We start from the raw sequence: 22,739 nt of genomic DNA on the forward strand, positions 1-22,739 counted from the left end.
TATCGGGGTACCCCCTCTGATATTATTTGATACTAGTTTTTGTTTCACCCTGTCGCAAAATCTCTCTCTTTCTGTGCGAAAGTTGGACTTGGATTGTAATTTAAAAACCATAAAGGGCCTTTTTGTACTGAAAGTATTAAGTTCAGTGTGATGTTGTCTAAAACTTGATATACCAACAAGCCATCATCTGGCCTTGAAAAACATAACTACTGCAGGAATTAGGACGTTAGATCACCTTAGTCGCAGGTGTGTATGAAAAGGCAATCCATAAACCTTTTGTTACAATTTTGCATTTGGTTTGAAGCAACTTTTATCAGACAACACACTTTACAACTTGCCTCCCATTCACACCCACACACATTTGAACACAGACAGACCCGCTCTACCTCCTGAGCGACAGCTGCCCCAAATACACAAACTGCCTAAAATAAAATAAAATTCTCTGCAATTTACTCTACTTTATCATTAAAGTGGGTTAATTAGTACTCAGATGGAGTGATGTACCCTAAATGGGGAGACTGTCCCTGTGGGCTTTTGTTTTGTCTCATACTGTAACAGTAAAAGTGTCCTCTGACTGAAGTCCTCTGACCTTTTGTCTTCAGACCTGTTCCCTGTGCAGCAGAGAGGAGGCATTGACAGTTATATGACCACTTTAGGATACTCCCCCAACATATAGAAACGCCATCAGACATAGACATGCATAAGCACGCGCTAATTTCAGAAGTCACAGCTGTGCTTACTGCTCCCACAGTACTCATTCAGTCAATTATCCTAGATACTGAATGCTCATGCATAAAGGCAGTTAGTACTGACAAAACAAAACAACAATCCCCCCTCAAGCAACTCTGGACTGTTAAACAGATGCTTTAAAAAAAGTATGAAAATTATTAAGTATAAAAGGTTGATTTCAGTATTGTTTTTGTTATTGTAAAATATTTTTATTGTGGGAGTTCTTGCTTGTTGGCAAGTTCAAGGCTTCAAAATATGTTTATGTTGGCAAGTAATCCGCTCAAGCCCATCTGAACTAAATGAGGGAATGTTGCATTGTACTGTATTGCAGTGACCCTGCAATGCGATCCTCTGTGCAGGTCCCAGTGGACAGTTACTCTATACTATTAGCCTCTATGTCGTGCTGAAGGGACCAGCGCAGCACTTTCTCTCGGCCTGTTGTGAAAAACATGGGAACAGAGTGGTGATGACTCTGTCTTTATCGCTGAAGGTCACCTGCACACACGTCTGTTCCCTGTACTGCGCTGTCCCTCAGAAGTTGACCTGACAGGGCAGCATCGACCCCTAGCTTCATGAATCATGCACTATGGACACACAGTACAGCACATATCTTACCTTGTTGCTGGCTGTCTCTGCTGCAGCAGTCTCAGGCTATGGGGTTCTGAGTAGTGCAACTATCTTTTCAGCTTAAAAAGGTTACCAACCTTAAAGTGCACCAAAACTGGCTTGTGGTGCACTTCTACACTGTAACACTGCTTATTTTCGCTCTGTTAAATTTCCAGTGAAACTGAAACGAAAACATCAGGTGAAAGAACAAATCATTTTTGTGTGTGGTTAAACCACCTTCACTACTGCATCACATTAGTTGAAGCTATATACGCAGGTTAATTACGGTAACGTTGCAGATGCTCTAGCCTTTAATCTTTTGCTGCTTTCAGTTTTTTCCCTCTATGGCTGAAGTCTACAGAGGCCTGATACTGCAGTATTTATCCATAACCTCTGCATGCTACTTACCCTCCACTGCAGTGTGATTACACACATCATCTAAATACAGTACAACTCCTTTTCTCCATGTCCATCGGGACAGAAGAAGCAAAAAAGGAAGAGGCAGAGAGAAAATGAGAAAGGTGAAAGGCAGGAAAAGTTGTTGTGGAGTAACATATATATATATATATATATATATATATATATATATATATATATATAAAATACAGTTTCCTATGTGTTAATGAATAGATGAGGTTCTCTACACCCAGAACAGATTACGTGGATGAATGAAATTAACATTTTCAGCTTTTGCACAGGGGATGATGAATGAGCATTGTAAAGATCTCTTCTTGCAAACTTTTTTTCAGGCCATACTGCAGCTGGTAAAAGGCTGTAGCCCACGGACACACAGTCAATTCATTACACACTTTATCATTTTGCAGGGATATTACACAAATTTGATTTATCCTGAAAAAGAAGTCGGGCTGTGGATGGCAGAAATGAAAAGAACATTGGAAAATAAAAGAGAGACTTAAAGAGTGGATCGAAGAGAAAATAGCTTTTAGAGCACATGTTTAAGTTTTCAGGGACTATATAGTATAGTCTTTGATATGACTGGGTAATTAGACAGATGTTTTTGTGACTGTAAGGTTAACTGTACAGGTCATTGGAGAAATCAGGACAAGTAGCGTGAACACCTCTCTTCCAGTAGCAGCTATGTATTGATGCAACCCACTTCACCTTCAGTTGTTTTGGTTTTTCAGTGAGCAGCAGGAAGACTTTTCTACCCTCCTGAAATGTGCAGCACAGTCTGCCAAATAACCCAAATTAGCTTTAAATTAAATTAGAATTAGACTAATTTAGAATGGATCTTCAAAGTAAACAGATTATTAGCAGGGACGTGAGTGGATATGTCCTCTCCTCACTAATCAAGTACAGCACATGTTGCTTTTAGGAGCTACATTGTAAAACACAGTGATTATTTATATGAGACGGACCCGGCAACATATAATTACTCAGCGTGATGCTAGTTGACAAGCTGTCCCTTGGAATCAGCTGTTGAAGTCACAGTTGATTGCATGACTGTTCGGCAGACAAGAGGGACATGAGGGGAAGTAATACTGCTGATTAGTATTTTTGATGCGGTCGCATACAGCACAAATAGGATAGTTTGTTAAGTTTGTATGTAGTCCCTACTTCAATTTCAAATACAAGGAGCACATGACAATTTTCCATACATTATACGGTAGACACACACACACACACACACACACACACACACTCACTCACTCACTCACTCACTCACTCACTCACTCACTCACTCACTCACTCACTCACTCACTCACTCACTCACTCACTCACTCACTCACTCACTCACTCTCACACACACACACACACACACATTTTTTTGTATTTGTTACATATTTTGTACAGACGAAGCGAGAAAGGGAATAAAGGACAGTGAGTGGATTTTACTTTTTGCAATAATGTCTCTGTTCGGTTCAGTGCCTGCTGAAGAATATTTTGGTTGTGTATACTTTTTTTTTTCTCTGTGTAAGCTAAGTTACAAATGTGAAGAGTTAAGCATCACCATTACCAAGATTAGGGGGTTTCTTATTAGGGCCACCAGTGCAAAAAAACTTCTATGCTGTCATTGTACTGTAGTGGGCATTGGACTAAGGAATGAATCAAGTACTGCATAATATGAGTCTGTGCATTTGCGAAGGTTGTGTAGTCCTAGTGAGAATATTCACTCTGCAGTCAGTGCACAGTGTAGTCTTTCTTCAGCTTGTAACTGCAGACTTTGAGACGTCCGTCTGCCTCTCTCTTTCTGTAGTAAGTGGTGCTATACAGTTTCACACTCTTCAGGCTATTTTGCCCTATAAAGTCAGAAGTCTTTTATAATACATAGTAGTTGGTCTTTGTATGATTAGTTTCTATTCTCCTTTGTTTGTTTGTTTGTCTTATCCGAGGATAAAATTAGTTTTTTCTTTCTTACAGAAACGTCACAACGCAGACAGTGTTGTCAACAAAAAGGAATGTCAAGGTATTGAAAACCATTTCTTCCTTGGGTTTTTTAGGAAAGCCAAAGAGTTTTTGGTTTTACCATGAAACATACTACTGGTTTTAGTGTCAAAGTAGTTACATTGCCAACAAGAAAATAGGCCTTAATTAAATCCTGATTGTCTGCATTGTAACATGACTTTTATTTTCTTTGTCTCTTTTACTTCCTTGTTCCCTGTTGTTGTAACTTTTTCCATCACTCTTTTGTCACAGTACTGAGGAATGGTGCCTGGGAGATTGTGCACTGGGAAAAGGTATGTACCCACGATGTGTCACTAATGGTCCTTTTCACCAGTTCCCATTTTATTCATCTAAAGCAGATTTTTCCCTCTATTGTGCTGTTTTCATATGGAGAAATCTCACATATTGTACACACACATCACACACACACACACACACACACACACACACACACACACACACACACACACACACACACACACACACACACACACACACACACACACACACACCCGTACCCCTCTAGTATCCAGACGCTAATTTATCCAGCGTTTCACTGCTGGAGGACAAAGAGAAGCTTCCTCTAAGAGAAGATTCCTCATAACGAAGCTATTTTATTACTGTGGCTGGAACACTTTCCCTAAAAGCATCAAAAACACCAGACAGTGAGGTCGACTTGGACTATTTGAGAATTGGTAATATTGCCTCATCCATTACATACAGCATGTAATGTAAACTGTACATTTCTTCCGGCTCCCTGGGATATGAGACAGATGAGAAATAATAATTTATTTATAACATGAAGTATTGTTGATTTGTACTTGAAAAATAAGTAAACAGCTGGAGATGTAGTGTCCGTCTATAATATATCAAGATTAATTCAAAATAGAATGCGAAAATCACCTCCAAGAGCATGGTTTAAGATGCAATATATGCCACAAAAACATGCTGAAATAAAACAAGATACGTGTGGCAGTGCATCTTGTCCATGATTAGATTAAATGACTATTCAAAGACCTTATCTGCATCACAGTGATGTGATGGCACAGGGCTTCTGTAAGGAGCAAAATATCTAATTCATGCATTGACTTGGTTCCTGCAGGCAGAAAGATTGCAGTGTTTCATGCTGGTACAGACAGAAGCCTCTCTTAAAAGTCTAGCTTTAAATAATTGATGCGTTTTACGTCTTCATCATGCATATTGTAAGTTTTCACTTTGGTTCCTTTCGTAACTCTTTCAGGGCAGCTTGAATGAGGCCAACATGTTTCCTCCCAATATTTATGTCATTATTATTAAGTGTTTTTTTTTTTTTTTTAAAGATAATTTTTTTGGGCATTTTTAAGGCCTTTATTTTGAAAGGACAGATGACGACATGAAAGGGGAGAGAGAGGGGGAATGACATACAGCAAAGGGCCACAGGTCGGAGTCGAACCCTGGCCCGCTGCGTTGAGGAGTAAACCTCTACACATGGGCGTCTACTCTACCAACTGAGCTATCTGGGCACCCATTAATAATTGTTTTTGGGCACCAAATTGTTTATTTTTCATGCATTTTATGTAGTCCTATTTTTTCAGCCCTAATAGATTTTGTCTATACTATAGAAGACAACATGTTTGGGAATTGCTAATTTACCCCCTCATAATTAACTGTGTTGCCTGGTCATTATGCACCCACGTGGTAATTCTGATTTGAGTGACATGACAAACCTGACGCGTTTTTGATAGGTCCTAACTACTAAAACCTCCTTTCTGTCTTTTCTTTGTGACAAAAGAAATTAGTTTCCTTCTCATTAAATCTTTAAATATGTTATTAATCATCATTTTGATTGCTGCTTTTTGTGTTATTGCTGCCGTTAATCGGAATTGATTTTGAATTCATGTTTTGGAATAATGAAGGTTTTTATTTACGCACATTAGTTGCTCAAAAAATAGACATTAAGTCAGCTAGAAATATAGCAGCCTTTTGTGCAACCATAAAGAGCTTGTTGTTGTATGAAATACATGAGCGTCATGGCTCATTTCTCACCAGTTGTTTTGATTGAAAATGTTGAAAAATAATATTTGTTTTCCTCTGAACTTGCTGAATGATAGAATATACTGAGTGGTTGCACCTGTTCTGCAATGTTCAGAAGTAATAGAAAGAAGACTCCAGCTGTTTTAGTACTGTTTACTGCTTTAATGTACTTACCTTTTTTTCTCACCAGCTGTGCATTTTTGCTCTTGATGTAGAACTCATTTGCCCATGTGTGCTGTTTTTATAGGCAGTGCACAGCAGTAACCGGTTTATTTTCACAGGTTGAGGTGGGCGATATTATTAGAGTAAATGGCAGTGATTTCGTTCCTGCGGATGCTGTCATTTTGTCAACCAGGTATAGGAGTCCACCCTGCTGCCAGACTCTGTGGAACTTCCCTCTTCTTTTAGCTCTCTCTCAGCTCTCCCTAAAGAAGTGATGGTTAGATAATTCATCAAGCCAACATGGTCAAAGTGGATACAAATCCTGCAATTGACATTTAATTGGAATTTAAATTTTGTTTTTTAAATTTTGTTTTGCTTGTTTTTGTATCTTTTGGTGACAACCATCACTTCTCTAGGTGGGACATTTGTAATGGGATATTGTATTAGAATTGATCATGTCAACATGAACCTACCTATCTCCTTCACCTTTTCAAAAAAACATTTGGCCTTAATATCGAGCTTACATCATTTCTGCATCCCTCTTTTAAGATTTTTTTAAAGTTAATTTTTAATACCTCTGAGAAATTGTATCATCAACTTTACGGTATCATTTTTTTCTAAATGGTTTTGTGAAAAGGAGAACAGATGACCAACCATACCCGACTGATCATTGTGCTCTTCTCATTTCTCTCTCCCCTTATGTGTTTGCTGTTTGTGTTTTCTTTTTCCCCCCTCAATTTCCCCCTTTTTTTGGTCATCCTCTCCTGCCCCCTGTGCGAACAACTGCCACACCTCCTCTCTCTCGCCCCCTGCTGGTGCGTGGTTGGTAAGATCAGGTGGCTGTTGGGGAAGTAGTCAGAGCTGCAAATGGGGATCACCTCCCGGCTGACCTCGTCATACTGTCGTCCAGGTCAGGAAACCAGCAACATTACCCAAAAAAAATTCAAAACAGCGGTGGGAGAGATAGGGGCTGTGTGTACCAACTAGGACGAAACATTTAGCTCTTCTCTCACTCATCACACAAGAAATAGATTATTTTAAACACTTTGAGGAAGGAAGGGACCTGTGATTATTCTGGCAACAACCAAATGTTAGAGTGCCAGAGTCAAGGATACCATGTTGCTTTCCTTTTCCTCTACATCGTGGTTTGGCTGCCATAATAGTGGCCGATTATACAGTCATTTTATTATGTTTTATGTATTTTATTTGACATCCTACCTTGTACAGTAAACCCTTTTCAATGTTTGGCTGAAACTTCCAACACTGCTCAGTGTGAATGGAGACATCTAGTTCTACAGCAGAGGAGCGCCAGCTCCTTCTTTGACATAATTGTTTTATTGGGTGTGAATATATTTCCATATTCTTGCCCTTTGCATGGCTTGTATGGCACCCTCAATGCAATGTAATGCAATTTAATTTGATGTGACAATGTGCATGCAGTCACATTCCAAGATGTAACGTTGAAAAACATCTTGGAATTATAGTTTTGCTAACTTTCCACGTTACTACCATCTGAACAAGCTTAAGTGTAGTTCAGTATTTTACAATTATTATTTAAGCCGTATTTTGCTGTTTTTATGAATAGCACCAAGTTGTCTCACCCTGGCAATGCCAGCAGACTCATTTCCATGAAGCAATGTTTTAATTTGACGGTTTATAGCAGCTGAGTCCAAACCTGTCTTTGATTCTGGTTGGGCTGCAGTGTCCAGATCTCTCTTTGATTTTCTCTTTCACCCTGTGTGTTTGGACCAGCCTTTGTTCAATGAATAAATCACTCTTTAAAAAGAGTAGCTAACCTGCGACCCAGCTCACCTTAAGCACTGGCATGCTCTTACTCTCTGTCCCTGTGCCCAGAGCCTGTCAGAGGCTCATTTGTCTGCTGTGTTTGTTGTGCTCGGCATGCCTGCTGCTCACTCATATATCCCTACTCTGGTGTTTTCTCCCTCTCCACTCCCTGTCCCTTTGCAGTGTATTTTAGACAGTTAAACTCCGGGGTCGCAATAAACAAAGATGTTACGTCTGTCTTAAGGACATTTACTGTGCATTAAGTGGGTAACTTCCACTCAGTACAACTTTGTAGTTTTATGTTTCTGAGTGGCCTTTAGGCTGACATGTAGCGTCTTTGTTTGTAGTGATCTAGTCTTATGTAATGTACGGTTGTAGGCTCTTTTTAAAAATCATATCTAGTTTATAAATAATTGAGATAGAAATTTATATTGAAAGTAAGAACTTAATATTGGTAAATAATCTGTACCCTTTTACTAGTTGGTATAAAATATTCTGTAACATTACAGTCACATTAGATAATGAACAGTTAAGGTCAGATTTAACATTATACATGAATACATAGCAGTCGTCATATTGTATTCCTATTCCAAGTGTCTATATCCTCTCCCTCCACTACAGTGAACCACAGGGTATGTGCTACATTGAAACATCTAACTTGGATGGAGAAACAAACCTTAAAATTAGACAGGTGATTGTCTTTTTTTAATTCTTTCTTAATGCAAGTTACTGTCCATACAATGAGAGCTAAGAGGAATCTTCTGTTAAGTTTACAACACAAATTGATGACAAGTAAAAACACTACAATAATGCTGCGTTACGACATCAACAGGGTCTCCAAATGACTGCAGACATAAAGGACATTGACAGCCTGATGCGTCTCTCTGGGCGGATGGAGTGTGAGAGCCCAAACCGCCATCTGTATGAGTTTGTTGGGAACATCCGCCTTGATGGACACAGGTGGGCTTAGTTGCAGAGCTCCATGTCTGGCCCTTAGCCCCCTTGCCCAACTTAATAGCCCATTAGCCAGGAGCAGAGCCTGTATCATTGTATTATGGGGATTTAGGGGTTATTTAATCTTTCTGCTAAATAAATGAAAGTGCCTGCCTCAGTTAAACTTAATTAGATATTTGTGTGGAGACTTTTCCATTGTACAGAAAATGCATTATATGCTGTATGCCTGCTTTTGTGATATTATGGCTTGATTTTTGGAGTTTGGGACAATAAAGCTCTTCTGAATAAGCATTGTTACCAAGAGCTCTACTTAGCTGTTTGTGGGTGTATTATTTGATGGGCTGTGTTTTCATCTTAATGATTTATAAATACAGCACATCTTATTCAGTTTTACCAACTTAAGACATCAAATCCTACAGGCTTGGATCCAAGTCAGTTTAAACACCATTGTTACAACTGAATTGCATGTACATGTATATTCTGATTTATAATTAAGAGTTCAACTTGTTGATGGTAAAATTAAATTTATTAGAAATAGAGGCCAATTTTAAAACTGGCTTTGGTATAAAAAATGTTAACGTCAAGTCTTTCACAGCATCACACAATACTAATCACCTAGTTTGTGTTGTTGTGTTATGTTTGTGTGGTAAAAAGTATTGTCAGGATGGATCACTTAGTGTTGTAATATTGATTATTGGTTATCGTTACCATTGGCATATTTATCATTATGAATCAGGAAGATTTATGTAAGGTCAAGACTGACTGATTAACAGTATAGTGATATTCTAAGGTGTGTAGTGAAGTATTTTAAGCAAATGTCTTTAGTATCAAAATGAGATTATAAATTGGTTAATGTGTAAACCATTACTGTCAACCAAAAAAATAATTTAACCAACTTGTAAGAGACCATGTTAGCACATTATTCTGTAGGGAAAGTATGAAGAATGAACTCATAGCAGTGATGTTTTTTTACTACAGTACAATGCCACTGGGTCCAGACCAGATCTTACTGAGAGGAGCCCAGCTGAGGAACACTCAGTGGGTGCATGGTGTGGTGGTCTACACTGGCCATGACACAAAGCTCATGCAGGTAAAGCATATGCGCACAGTATTTAGGGGGTTTTATTTGAAGTAAAAAAAAAAAAAAGTTTGCCTGTGAAAACGCTCAGTCTGGTGAACTGGTTCATACTTTATTTTAAAAACCTACTTTTCATTTCGGTGCCATTTTACTTTTTTATGCAACCAAAGCTGTTTAACCAACAAATAATAAACAGTATTTAAAACATATCAGGCGGCATGTGCATGTATAACACCAAATCTTATCATGGTTTTCTGCAAAATTTGTGGCTTTATCTTTTATTTAATGCTCCTAGACAGCTTGTTACAAATGTTTAGTTACCCTGAACATGTTTTATCTTGATGATACGATAGTGAACCTAACCATTGGCCAATACTCCTTTTTTTTTTTTAACTCATTTTTTTCTACCACAACTGTCTTGTTTGTGTTACCCAGAATTCCACTCGGCCTCCTCTGAAGCTGTCCAATGTTGAGCGTATCACCAACTTTCAGATCCTTGTGCTGTTTGGTTGCCTGCTGGCCATCTCTCTGGTCTGCTCCATTGGCCAAACCATCTGGAAGTACCAGTACGGCAATGATGCCTGGTACATGGATCTCAACTGTAAGAGTCCCAACAGCCCAGGCTGCACCTCTTATTCCACATATTTTGTCTCACTTGTCCATATCAGCTTATTTCGTTGTCATTTTAAGTTCCTAAATGCTGGTATGTGTTGTGTCGTTTTTATGTTGCCTCAGTTAAACTATGTTTCGCATTACAAGTGAAATATGTGGCAATGTGGGAATAAGTGAATTCCCTTTTAACTGAGAAAAGACAGCTGTGACATGCATAGATGTGTTGTGAATGAGTTTGAGTGAAAAAAGAAATGGTTGAATATCACTGCGCTGCTGTACTTTTTTGTTCCTTTCTAATGTTCTGTTTGATTTTGTTGTTTTCTTTGTTGTCGTTTTTTTAACAGCTCCAGGTAACAACCATTTAAAAGCCTTGGCCATCCGTGAATGACCCTCCCTTACTAACCCCTTACTGAAGCTCTGCCTTTGCTAAGCAAATGAAGCCCCCTACCCTCGCCCCCTAAATGGTTGCCCTACTTTGTATGGGCCCATGCCATGGACAAGCACATACCAGGGATCCAACAATAGGTTTTTCCCCTCCAGCTCTCTTACTTTCGTCTAGTTATTTTCAGTGCCTGATGCAAACACTGTCTCACTTTTCCTTCATTTTTTTGTGCCACGTTAAACACTTTGCAGTTCCCAAGCTTTAGACCCTCATCTTATTTTTTTAGCAGCATTTACTTTGACTGCCAGGGAGATGAGGTTGTACTCAGGAAGCTTTTCATAGCAGGAGGCTTATACATGTTTATTGCTCGAACACATGTGGTGCAAGCCAAGGGGCAGGAGCTGACATTTTCTAAATGCCTCTGCCGCCTTCTTTTCTTGTGTGGAGTTACAAAGAACAGACAGAGAGGGGGAGGTGGAGAGGTGAAACCCTGTTTAGTTTTTTACATGTATTCTCAAGCGATTATTAAACATTTTAAGCTCCTATAACAGACAATTAAAGAACACAAATAATATGGGCTGCTCGGCTTTTGTGGCAGTTGGTCTGTTGTGATGAAGCTCTCAACCTGGTATGCAAAGTGATTATCGTGACACTCTGGCCATTATTCTGTACCCTGATAGGCCTGTGTAGGAGAGGTTGTGCCCTGATCAATTTATGCTTGCACTATGACTTACACTGTCCCTTTTTACAAGATGTTGCATTGGCTTCTATTGATTTTCTAAGGGTTTTAACATTGTCCTCAGTGGCATTAAAACCCACATCTAAAAGACCCTATATCACACTGATGAGGGGAGTGTAAGTCATAAGGCAGGCGTCCATCTTGAGACTGATTGTACTTCCATAAGGAGTTGTTGAGACTCTGTCCAGTGCATATTATCCAACCAGTGACAAAAGAGAGAGGTGGGGAGATTGTCGAATATTGAACATCACATTTACTTCCATCACTATAATTTTCTAAATTATTGTAATTTGACTCACTTATCAACATTTGGAAGTCAAATGGAGACAGGAAAAGAAGAGTCAACGTTAGCCTGCTACACATCACACAGGCTTGTATGTCACAGAGGCCTGCAATTATGCATGCCCGGCGAGTAATTCATTTGACTTTGACCTGCTACAGTGTGCTGACACAGGTCATCCCCCACATTAAGGCTATACATTGCGACAACTTTATGCAGATTGAAAGCAAAATGAATAGTCATTTGTAATGCATTCATGCCACCTGCTACAGTTTACTCAGTCAGTTTCTGTAGGTAGTGGTGCATTTATCTTCATATCATTGACTTTATGCTGACTATATCTGTTAGTAAACTGCTAATGTCTTAAATGACGGCATGGTAAAGTTTTTTTTTCTCCTACTTCTGCTTTTAGTATAATGTCTAGGATGTGTTGTCTTCTCACTGTAATGTACATGTGCCACCTGATCGTTTAGAATAATGAAACCCCAACAATTTACAGTCCAACTCCGGCAACAACTTGCTGTGAATCAGTCAAAAAAATATTTTCATGTTGACTTACTTGATAACCTCATCCATTCAAATTGCTCTTACATTACAGTGACATATTTAAGAGAAGATACTAGGTGTACTTTTGCACTTGTGTGACCTCTGCATGCCCTGATTTGCTATGGTTTGATTTATATTTATTTTAATGACTCTCTACTGATCCAACACAGTATCCCGGTCTCATCCGATAGCAGAAATCTTGCTTTACATCACATAACATGCTGGCTACTAGAAATGAGTGACACAAGGTGATGTAGTGATTCTCATAAACACCCAAACGTTTTTGCTGGCATAATCCACCCCCTCTTTTCCACTCCTTGTTGGTTGAGAATGTGCTATGGACTGAATCTCCCTCCTTTGTCTTGAGAGCATCCGATACGTTTGTCTTCCTCCCCACTTCTGAAAACAGTGTTCCCGCCTATATGTGTTGTTGTACCAGTAGCAGTAGCTTCCATTCTGCCATCCAGTTTTTTGTTTTGCACTCGTTCTGTCATGGGGAAGGGCTGTCCCTCTCAACCACTATGCTAAGATCAAGGCTTGGGTTGAGGAAGGTAACATTTGCACCTCCTGCAAGCTGAGGAAAGGTAAATCATATCCCTCCTGTTTTCATGTTTGGTGTCAGTGGGGTTACATGTTGATCATTGGCAATTGTGTGGGGCTTTGGGGGGTGGGGGGGAACCAGCATCATTTTGCATAGTGCTTTGTGGAATTCATTGCCTGGATCATGCTGGATGCCAAGGCTGCTGCTGTGACACTAATGACATTTGAGATACTTCAGTCCCTGTTCGCTACTTTGAATCTTTGGGACATTAAATTGGACTGTTAATCAGTTGAGTCATAAGAGGATGAGGTTGGGTGGAAGAAATGGCTAATTCCAGCTAATGCACAATGTTACCCCAAAACATTCTCTGGATTGGGATAAAGTTGATCATTGGCTGAAAGTAGCTTTGGGCATTTTCATTTAACTAACTGATATTTATGAACCAGCACTGATGATGCTCCTGTGTATCACTTCCCTCTGTCCAAAACTCGTTCCCTGATAGATGGCGGGGCAGCTAACTTTGGCCTCAACTTCCTCACCTTCATCATCCTGTTCAACAATCTGATCCCCATCAGTCTCCTGGTCACACTGGAGGTTATCAAGTTCATCCAAGCCTTTTTCATCAACTGGGTGAGTTGAAGCAATTTATCTAAACTACACTCTAAATTTGTGGTGTGACTTTAAGGAGGAAAATTACGTTTAAATGCATGTGTATGTTACCTCTATGTTTACACGCATTACATAAAAAAGACATACCTGCCGCAGAGTACATCTAAATATGTTAAATTATTGCAGGTTATGAGCACAAAATTTCAGTTCAACGTTGCAATACAGTTAATCTCTACATAAACAAAGCACGGTGGGGGGGTGACTGTTTCAACATAGTAGTGCACTGTATGGCAGGTAAAGCTGCTTTAATCTATGTTTTTAGATTAACAATGGATTGAGTGATTACTTGTATGTGAAGGGAGTTGCTCTTAGTAGTGATCCCACAGAGAGTCATCACCAGACTCTACCCTTTCCTTCAGCTCTACAGCTGATTTGATGATTACTCTTTTTTAACTTTTCTTTATTTTTTTATTTTTTTAAATGTACTCGTACCGCTCTCATCAACATTGTTTCAAAACGCAGTCGGCAGCTTGTAATGATTAAACAATGAATGCTAATGTTCTGTTTCTGCTGTATGTGTAAAGAAGCCACTCTTTGCTATCACATTGGCCAAATCCCCTTATAAGGTGAATGTGAAACTGTATGTTGTCTTGCACATTTATGCTTTATTCTTGCCAGGTTGCCATTGCAAATGAGACTCTGTTTTCAACAGCCTACCTGGTTAAATAAAGGTTAAATAAAATCATGTTGCATTGCCCCTAAGTGGCCAAAAAAATGATTTTTGCAGGTTTAAGAACTGGGTATGAACATTGGAGTATTGAAATTAAATGGTGTACAAGTAACATGGTCGACATCATTCCCAGAATATTTTATTGTATTTATTGAAACCTGAAAAACCAAGGTAAGGTCGTACCACTTTTGAGTCAGCACCTAGAATATTTTACTCTTCTATCTTTCGCAACTAGGTCAGCCCCACCAAATATCTCAGCTGAGGAGATGTACTGTTTTTTTCCCCCGAAATTATTTTGGGCCCTTTTTTTTCATTAAATTTTCAGTCAAAATCCTGGCATGGAATTTTTTTGCAACATTAAGGGCAGCTCTCAGTTGGCTTCTCTTCCCGCAGCTCCACTTGGTTCAGTATTTTCTGGAGGGGAAATTGTCACCGCTGCTGTGAAGTCTTATTTGTTGTTAACCTTTATTGTCTTGATTGGTTTCAGGACACCGATATGCTCTATGAGCCCACGAACACACCTGCCATGGCTCGCACCTCCAATCTGAATGAAGAGCTAGGCCAGGTAAACTATGCATTTCATGTAATACTTCATATATTATTAATATATTATTACTATAATATATATTATACTAATGCTTACTAAAAATACAGTCTCTGCTTTAGAACAACACGTATTCCCATGAAGTATGTGTTATTCTTTCTTTCTCTACCCCTTCAGGTAAAATACATTTTCTCTGACAAGACGGGGACCCTGACCTGCAACGTGATGCAGTTTAAGAAGTGCACCATTGCTGGTGTGGCCTATGGGTATGTTTTGCTTCCCTCTACCTTTTTGATTTCCCTGCTCCCCCCTTTGCATCCTCTACCGTTGCCTCCCCCATCACCTTCATTAAATGCCAAGTGTGCATCACAGTACAGCTGGCGTCTCTCTCTCCTCCCTTGCCTTCTCATTAGCAGCTGCATCAGTGCTCCTCTCAACATAAACTATAAATAAAAGGCAGACAGACATTTGCAAGCAAAGGTACTATACTCTCTCCTGTTTAGGCTTTCGTTCATCATATGTCACGTTGGAGGACTTTGAGGATACTGGGTACACATTTCAGTATTTTTCCTTCGAGGTCCAAAGCTTGACAGCCTCTTGACACAAATAGGAATAAGAATATTGGCAACTTTTAAACATTTCGATTTAGCCAAAATTCACCGTCCACATGAATTCACTTTTTCCCTCAGCTCTAATGACATAAAAGCATATTCTATTACATTTTAAAATAACATTAAATTTCCTTCCCCCTGAATATATTCTCATTTCATTTTAGTTCATAGATAATTAGCCTCAGTGGATGCAAAACAAGTGGGAGAGCAGATCTTCACAGAACCAAAGCAAGTGCAGGCGTAACAGTACATGATTAATCCCATTAGGATTCAATTAAAAGCTTGATTGATGAAGTGCAGGCTGAAGACAAAAGAGAGTATTTTATCTTGGGTTCTCTGTAGCAAAGCTCTCATTATACTATGATTGCTAGCTCCAACTTCTCATTGTGGTCTCCTGGGTCAACAACATAAAGTTACTTTTAATTGGTGACAATGTGTATGTTGATGTCCAAGATTATTGCTTCTACTTTTTTGTTTTCTGCCATTGCAGCTGAATAAAGACACGTATGTCATTTTGGGGTGTTTTAGGTTAAACATCATTTAATTTATTTTTTTTGTCATTTTCTTTTCTTTTTTTGATGATTATTTTATTGACTCAAACCTGCTGGTGATCAGGGACAGACACTCCCTGCAAACACTGACGTTAGGCTGAAGTCTCTCTCTCCTTCCAAAGTAGAGATGTCTTCTTTTGATACGCAGAAACAAGGACTCCCTCTTATGCAACTGATAAATATGAATGAGTGTTTCATAGCAGGATAGACGAAAGGCATGTTTTAATGAGGAAAGGCTGTTTTCATGATGCTGTCATTTGGCCTGCTCTTCTGTTCCTTCTGGGTTCCCAAAATAAGAGTTGGGATGGTTAGATTTAAAAACTTTTCAGGTAATTGTTCTGTATTTATAAATCACCAGACAATGCCAATGTTAACTGGAGCAGTAATGCAACCTGTATAATCTGTACCCTCCAGCTCTTTATTAGATTTTTGCTTTCATGGTATAGAAATAGTATATACTGTATGAAATATTTTTAAAGATTTAAACAAATAATTAATACATGGTTGTTGAATTTAGCCAACAGTGAAACAGCTTGGCAAGCTGTTGTAGATGTTAAATTTGACTGCATCCAGTCTGATTTCCTTAGATTCATGGTTAGATATGGATGAAAGGTTGTGATGGTTGTGAGGCAGATATTGTTTGATTCAACTCTAAATTATCTGTCGCTAACATGTCTCTCTACCTCTGGAATTACATGAATGCTTCTTCAATACTGATTTTATTTTACTTTTTGTACAAAGACAGATTTCAAAGTAGCTGACTCTATTTCAGGGTGTAGTAGTATATTTTTCTTGTCCAAAAAAAAAGAAAGATAGTTTGAGTACAAATTAATTAAAACATTCCACATTTTAATACAAATGCACATGAATAGCACGTGGCGTGACTTGAAATGTGGTGCCAGGACACACACAAAACCCCCCCTGACACTGCCACCCGCATGTGTTCCTCACCACAAATTAAGTGCTGCTGTAATTAATAAAGCCAACCCCAAGGGCGTAGACATTAATTAATTCCACTGGATTGGAGTCCAAATCTCAAGGAGAATACTGTTTAGGTTAGAGAGGCTCCCAGAATCCTCCTGAGTGTTATTAGTTTGTAGTTGAGTGAAAGCATGTTTTTTTTAAATGTACTCAAGTGACAAAGCTAAAAAAAAGTAAACGTTTTTGTTGTATTTTTTAAATAACCCATTTTTGTAGGCAAATTTGGTTTGACAAGTGTAACACAGAAGACATGTACATTGGGTACAGTTGTGTTACATACGTCTAATACTGTACATTAGCCTGTGTGTCGCCGGATTGGTTTGTTGGTAATGCAGCCAACCACAATGTTGTTTTACTGAAGTTACACTAGTGAACAGGCTCACCGCGTGAATCAAACTGAATTTGAATTAAATGGATAGCCGTAATGTTCAGTAGAGCACATCGTCTGGTCGGCTCCACTCCTTACAGTTAACAAAACACTGCACTGCAGTTAGTCTGCCAAAGCAGAGATGTCAAAATAATTTGTTGCCTCATTTTAGAGCAGCATGCACTCTGACCACATTTATTTTCCAACATTGTTATTTTCATCGCTGGATTCATTGGTGGCCTTAAAAAATGTACACAGAATGCTCACATACACATTGCAGCTGTAGTTCCAAAGTTCCTGCTGTTGCCTGATGAGGAATGAGAAAGGGAGGCTTCTTACTATAGTAAGATTATTCCCAAACATTTATATATTCCCTCAATTTTGTTTCCGGCTTTCTTGGTTTGGATTTTTTTCCTCTTCCTTGAAATTTCTTCCCAAACATTTTGGCAAAATGTCCTCAGTGTAATATCTTTTTAATGTGTTATAACCCCAGTTTAATGTAATTACCTTTTTGGTATCAAATATGTTTAGTAGGTTTTAAGAAAGCATAATGATCCAAACATTTTGTGTGTTTTAGACCTTCTTGTCTGCTTGAGACAATTAGTAAAAAACAACAACTGCTAACTACAGTAACTCGTCACATTTCAGTTTTTACTACAGCGTGTTTAATCAAAATATACATGTTATTATTTTATTGGGAAAATGTAATTCTTACCAGCACGTTTCTAAATGAATCTTACATGTATGTAATACCAAAATGATTGATACTGATTAGTGAAAGGATGAACATTTCACTTAACATGCACTACACAACTAGATATAGAACAGCAGCGCATATTGAGATCTAAATCGCATGCAGTGTCTTTCTTTTTGCCTGTAAAGAATTATGACTAGTATAACATCTGTCACTTGAAAGGAAAGCGAGCACAACCCTTTCAGTTAACAATAACTTGGAATGAATGCTAGTGCATGTTTACAATTGTAAGGAGCAATAACAGGAAATTGAGCAAAAACTAGCCCTTAATAAATAAGTAACTCGTACCTTTTAATGCTTCAATGATTTACTGAGGCAATTAATTAGTGGTGCCATAGTGACTAGTGAAGAAAACATACTACCAAAATGTGATAATAGGATGTTTATTTCGTTCTAAAAACAAAGTGTAAAAATGGAACAGAGGGTTTTACAGAGAGTTATGTGCTGGAGTTTTTTCTGCAACTTTTACCAAGGTTTTCACACTTTGGTTTTTGTACAATAATACTTACAAGATATAATATTGTGATGTTGTGTTCATTGGTGAACTGTAGAGGTGTTCGAAATCACATACGAACGTACTGCATACTAATGTACTGCATACTAACATACTGCACACTACACATATTACTCAAACTACTCAGCCAACCCTAACCCTACTAAATCAATTATTAAGTATTCCATTACCAACAGACTGCTCACAATTAAGTATATAAGTATACTATATTAAGCAATATCGATCACGGTGTTACCGATCTGAGCTTCTACTAAATGAAAATTGTTTATATATTGTATCATATTAAATCAACATTACTTCTTACACTCAATTTGATATTTTAAGGCAAATTTAAATAATTAACTAATTTACTGTTGCATTTGATTTTGTTACATTATAAATGTGAGCACTCACACTTTTCCTATCAACTGTACCTCGATGTCACTTGCCATCATTTGCCAACTATAAATATGTTATTATAATATTTATAATTATATAAACCATCTGCCTTGCAGTCCGTCATTGGACAGTCTGAAGAGCCGCAATGCGTTTCGGAGCGATTGTATGTCCAGAAGTCTCACGTCTTATACTAAGAAATTGTTGCTTATCTGTTTCTAGATCCGGGCATTTCTTGTGTACACAAAATCCACAAACTATGCAGTGGAAACGCACTACTCACTCAAATTTACATCACACTATGTTAATATGTTATTTTGATCACAGCTTGTTTCCCCCTCTTTCTAGTCTTTGTGCAAAGCTAAGGTAACTGGCTCCTACTGTGTGGACATGAGGGTTGTATCATGTATAAATGATCAGAGGACCTGCTGTAATCACTACTATCAACCTAAACACAACACCTCAGCTACAGTCCTTCCCAGCATCTGGCCTATCATATAACACCTGCCAACTCATAAACAAACCCATCTTTAATCCAATCCTGGCGTCTGTACATTCACAAAACATGTTAACGATAGACTTTGTCAACAAGATAATTTTTTCTCCAACAGCCACGTCCCTGAGGCTGAGGAGGGTAGTTTTGCAGAGGACGACTGGTAAGATGACTGGGTGTGAAATGGTGATCTTTTTTTTCACTCCTTGCTTCTGTGATGTATTAGTGCTGCCTTGCCTTGTGAAAATCGTGACATTGAACACAATACCTCAGTTTGTGTTTGTTGTTTTTGTGTGCGTTGAGTACACTTTGGACATGTTGTATGTGACTGTGGCTCTTGATTCACTGTGTATATCTGTTTATGTGAATGAACAGTCTTTAAAACAAATATTCCAGTTTAAATACGGTATATATCTATGTATATGCTGGCAGTATTATAATTCTTATTGAATTCTGAGTGGTTATGTGGCTTCCTACCAGCCTGTACTGTATGTTGTGTTGAGGCTAAAGCTGTGCAGCACAGTCTCCTTTCCCCTGCTAATTTTTGAGGTGGTCGATTACACTCGCACTTATTTTCTCTCTCTCTCTCTCTCTCTCTCTCTCTCTCTCTCTCTCTCTCTCTCTCTCTCTCTCTCTCTCTCTCTCTCTCTCTCTCTCTCTCTCTCTCTCTCTCTCTCACACACACACACTCTCACACAGTCTTAAATTTGAGATCCTTTTGCTACAGTGTTGAGATCTGCAGTAACAGCATGGGCGTGTCTTATCCATTTTGCATGTGGGATGGGGGCCTGTTTGTCAATGCCTATTTTGCCAAAATGTTGAATCTTGCTGTTTTAAAGAAGTTGACAGCTTTCATGAAGGCATGTCTCTTTTTGCTGCTTTTTGTTTCTCACTGAAAAAAACTTGAGTTTTTGAACTGTTTTTTTTTCTACACAAAATAGGCTAGGATACAGGAACAAGGGAAAAATTAAGTTTGTTTTGTTGCTCGATTATATATAATATAAAACAAAAGAAAAAAACAAAACCAGAACTGAATCGGCAATCAGCCTATGGCTAATTTTAATCAAAGTTTATTTTGGTCAGACACTGCCATCTAGACACAGGTCAGTTATGACTGTATTACTTCCATGACAGCGGGTTTGATCAGGAACCCGTCCCCGGCTATTGACTGTGAACAACCAGCACCCTTGTTCGTATAGTGACAGGGCCTCTGGGTGCTGGCAGATAATCAATAACTGACTGTTCTCCACACCTAGCCCCGTGCCTGAGATTTTCATAAAGACAATCAACTTGGCGAACTATGCTACTGCTGCAGTAGAGAAAAGCTTTGGGCTTCCTTCACTGTGCAAGGGTTAGAAACAAAAATAATGTCTCCATAGATTTTCTGTCAAAAGTACTGCAGTTTTTCAGTCTTTGTTGCACAATAGGTTTTTACTTCACACAGTAATGTATAAGGCTCTTGAAATGTAACCTAGATACAAAAATGTAGCAATATGTTGCATGGATGTAACCTTCTGTGATCAGAAAACATATTTTACAGTATATGATACAAAACGTCAAGCTTTTTAGCTGAAACATTCACCTTTTTTCTCAGTATGTGTTTACAATATGTATGTGGAGGGTTTAGAAATGCAGGCTTTGTTTGCCGAGTTCTCCCTGACATATTTAATAAAGCCTGCAAGTGTGATAAATTTCCCTAACCTCCAGTGCATCTATGTCTGTGTAACACAATATCGACTACAGCCCTGCTGCTTGATGGCATCGCTGTGTTTTTCCTATTTGTGGTGCAGTAGATGGGAGTATTACTGGCTTGTTGGCTGTTTGGCTCTTAGGGGCCTGAACGGTGGATCCTGTGGGATTAGAAAGACTTATAGTTGCTAATGGCAGCCTCAGTAACATTTCTATCAAGCCCCAGTGCCAGGGACAAAGCGGCTGTATACCTGATTTATAGGACTATATTCATCACAGAATCATGGATCGATCCCCGCTGGAAGGTCAGGGAGCGGCTGGTTGTTATAAGACAAAATCACTGTTAGAGGGGGGGGGGGGGGGGGGGGGAATATATATATATATATATTTTTTTTTTTAAATGAATGAAAAGGTCTTCTCTGCAATCCAAATATTTTTTTCAGTTCAGCATGGCTTTCTGTTGTTGACGAAAGATTGTATGATCTTTTTTTTTCTTTTGCTATATTCCTGTATAAATATAAAATTATTTTGCATCTTGCCAGTTATGAAAACATTTCTGGTGCAGTAGTATGATTGACAAATTATATTTCCAGTAATGTATTAGGGCTTGGCTTTGATTACTAAACTGTATGAGTCATATGGTCTTTATTAGCTGCCAGAAATTCAGCCTGCCTGCTGCTGTGTCCCTGTAAGCCATTTCTCGTGCATTGTTTAATTTCTAAAGCATTTATTATTTATGGAAATGATTGAAGGTAAAATTAGATATATACAGTATACAGTACAGTCCAAAAGTTTGGAACCACCTTCTCATTCAATGCATTTTCTTTATTTTTATGACTATTTAAATTGTAGATTCTCACTGAAGGCATCAACACTATAAATGAACACATATGGAATTATGTACATAACAAAAAAGTGTGAAATAACTGAAAACCTGTCTTATATTCTAGTTTCTTCAAAGTAGCCAGCCTTGGCTCTGATTACTGCTGCACACTATTGGCATTCTCTTGATGAGCTTTAAAAGGTAGTCACTGGAAATGGTTTCCCAACAGTCTTGAAGAAGTTCCCAGAGATGCTTAACACTTGTTGTCCCTTTTGCCTTCACTCTGTGGTCCAGCTCTCCCCAAACCATCTTGATTGGGTTCAAGTCCGGTGACTGTGGAGGCGCAGCACTCCATCACTCTCCTTTTTGGTCAAATAGCCCTTACACAGTCTGGAGGTGTGTTTAGGGTCATTGTCCTGTTGAAAAATAAATGATGGTCCAACTAAACGCAAACTGGATGGGATGGCATGCCGCTAAAGGATGCTGTGGTAGCCATGCTGGTTCAGTATGCCTTCAATTTGGAATAAATCCCTAACAGTGTCACCAGCAAAACACCCCCACCCCATCACACCTCCTCCTCCATGCTTCACGGTGGAAACCAGGCATGTAGAATCCATCCGGTCACCTTTTCTCCGTCGCACAAAGACACAGTGGTTGGAAGCAAAGATCTCAAACTTGGGCTTATCAGATCAAAGCACAGATTTCCACTGGTCTAATGTCCATTCCTTGTGTTTCTTGCCCCAAACTAATCTCTTTTGCTTGTTGCCTCTCCTTAGCAGTGGTTTCCTTGCTGCTATTTGACCATGAAGGCCTGATTTGCGCAGTCTCCTCTTATTCATCTGGTCTCTAATCTGAGCTGCTGTTA

The 22,739-nt window shown here is 38.8% G+C and overlaps 1 protein-coding gene across 1 annotated transcript in view; it reads left to right on the plus strand.

The window, feature by feature from the left end:
• Positions 1-22,739, plus strand: part of atp8a1 (ATPase phospholipid transporting 8A1) — a 107,831-nt gene that overhangs the window by 30,337 nt on the left and 54,755 nt on the right. The window contains 11 exon segments of the mRNA XM_032528693.1: positions 3,718-3,763; positions 3,994-4,034; positions 6,753-6,826; positions 8,323-8,392; positions 8,534-8,661; positions 9,634-9,745; positions 10,169-10,334; positions 13,336-13,463; positions 14,660-14,737; positions 14,894-14,982; positions 19,481-19,525. Of these exon segments, the coding sequence (XP_032384584.1) occupies positions 3,718-3,763; positions 3,994-4,034; positions 6,753-6,826; positions 8,323-8,392; positions 8,534-8,661; positions 9,634-9,745; positions 10,169-10,334; positions 13,336-13,463; positions 14,660-14,737; positions 14,894-14,982; positions 19,481-19,525 (977 nt within the window).

Source organism: Etheostoma spectabile, chromosome 10 (genome assembly GCF_008692095.1).
Source record: "Etheostoma spectabile isolate EspeVRDwgs_2016 chromosome 10, UIUC_Espe_1.0, whole genome shotgun sequence".
NCBI lineage: Eukaryota > Metazoa > Chordata > Actinopteri > Perciformes > Percidae > Etheostoma > Etheostoma spectabile.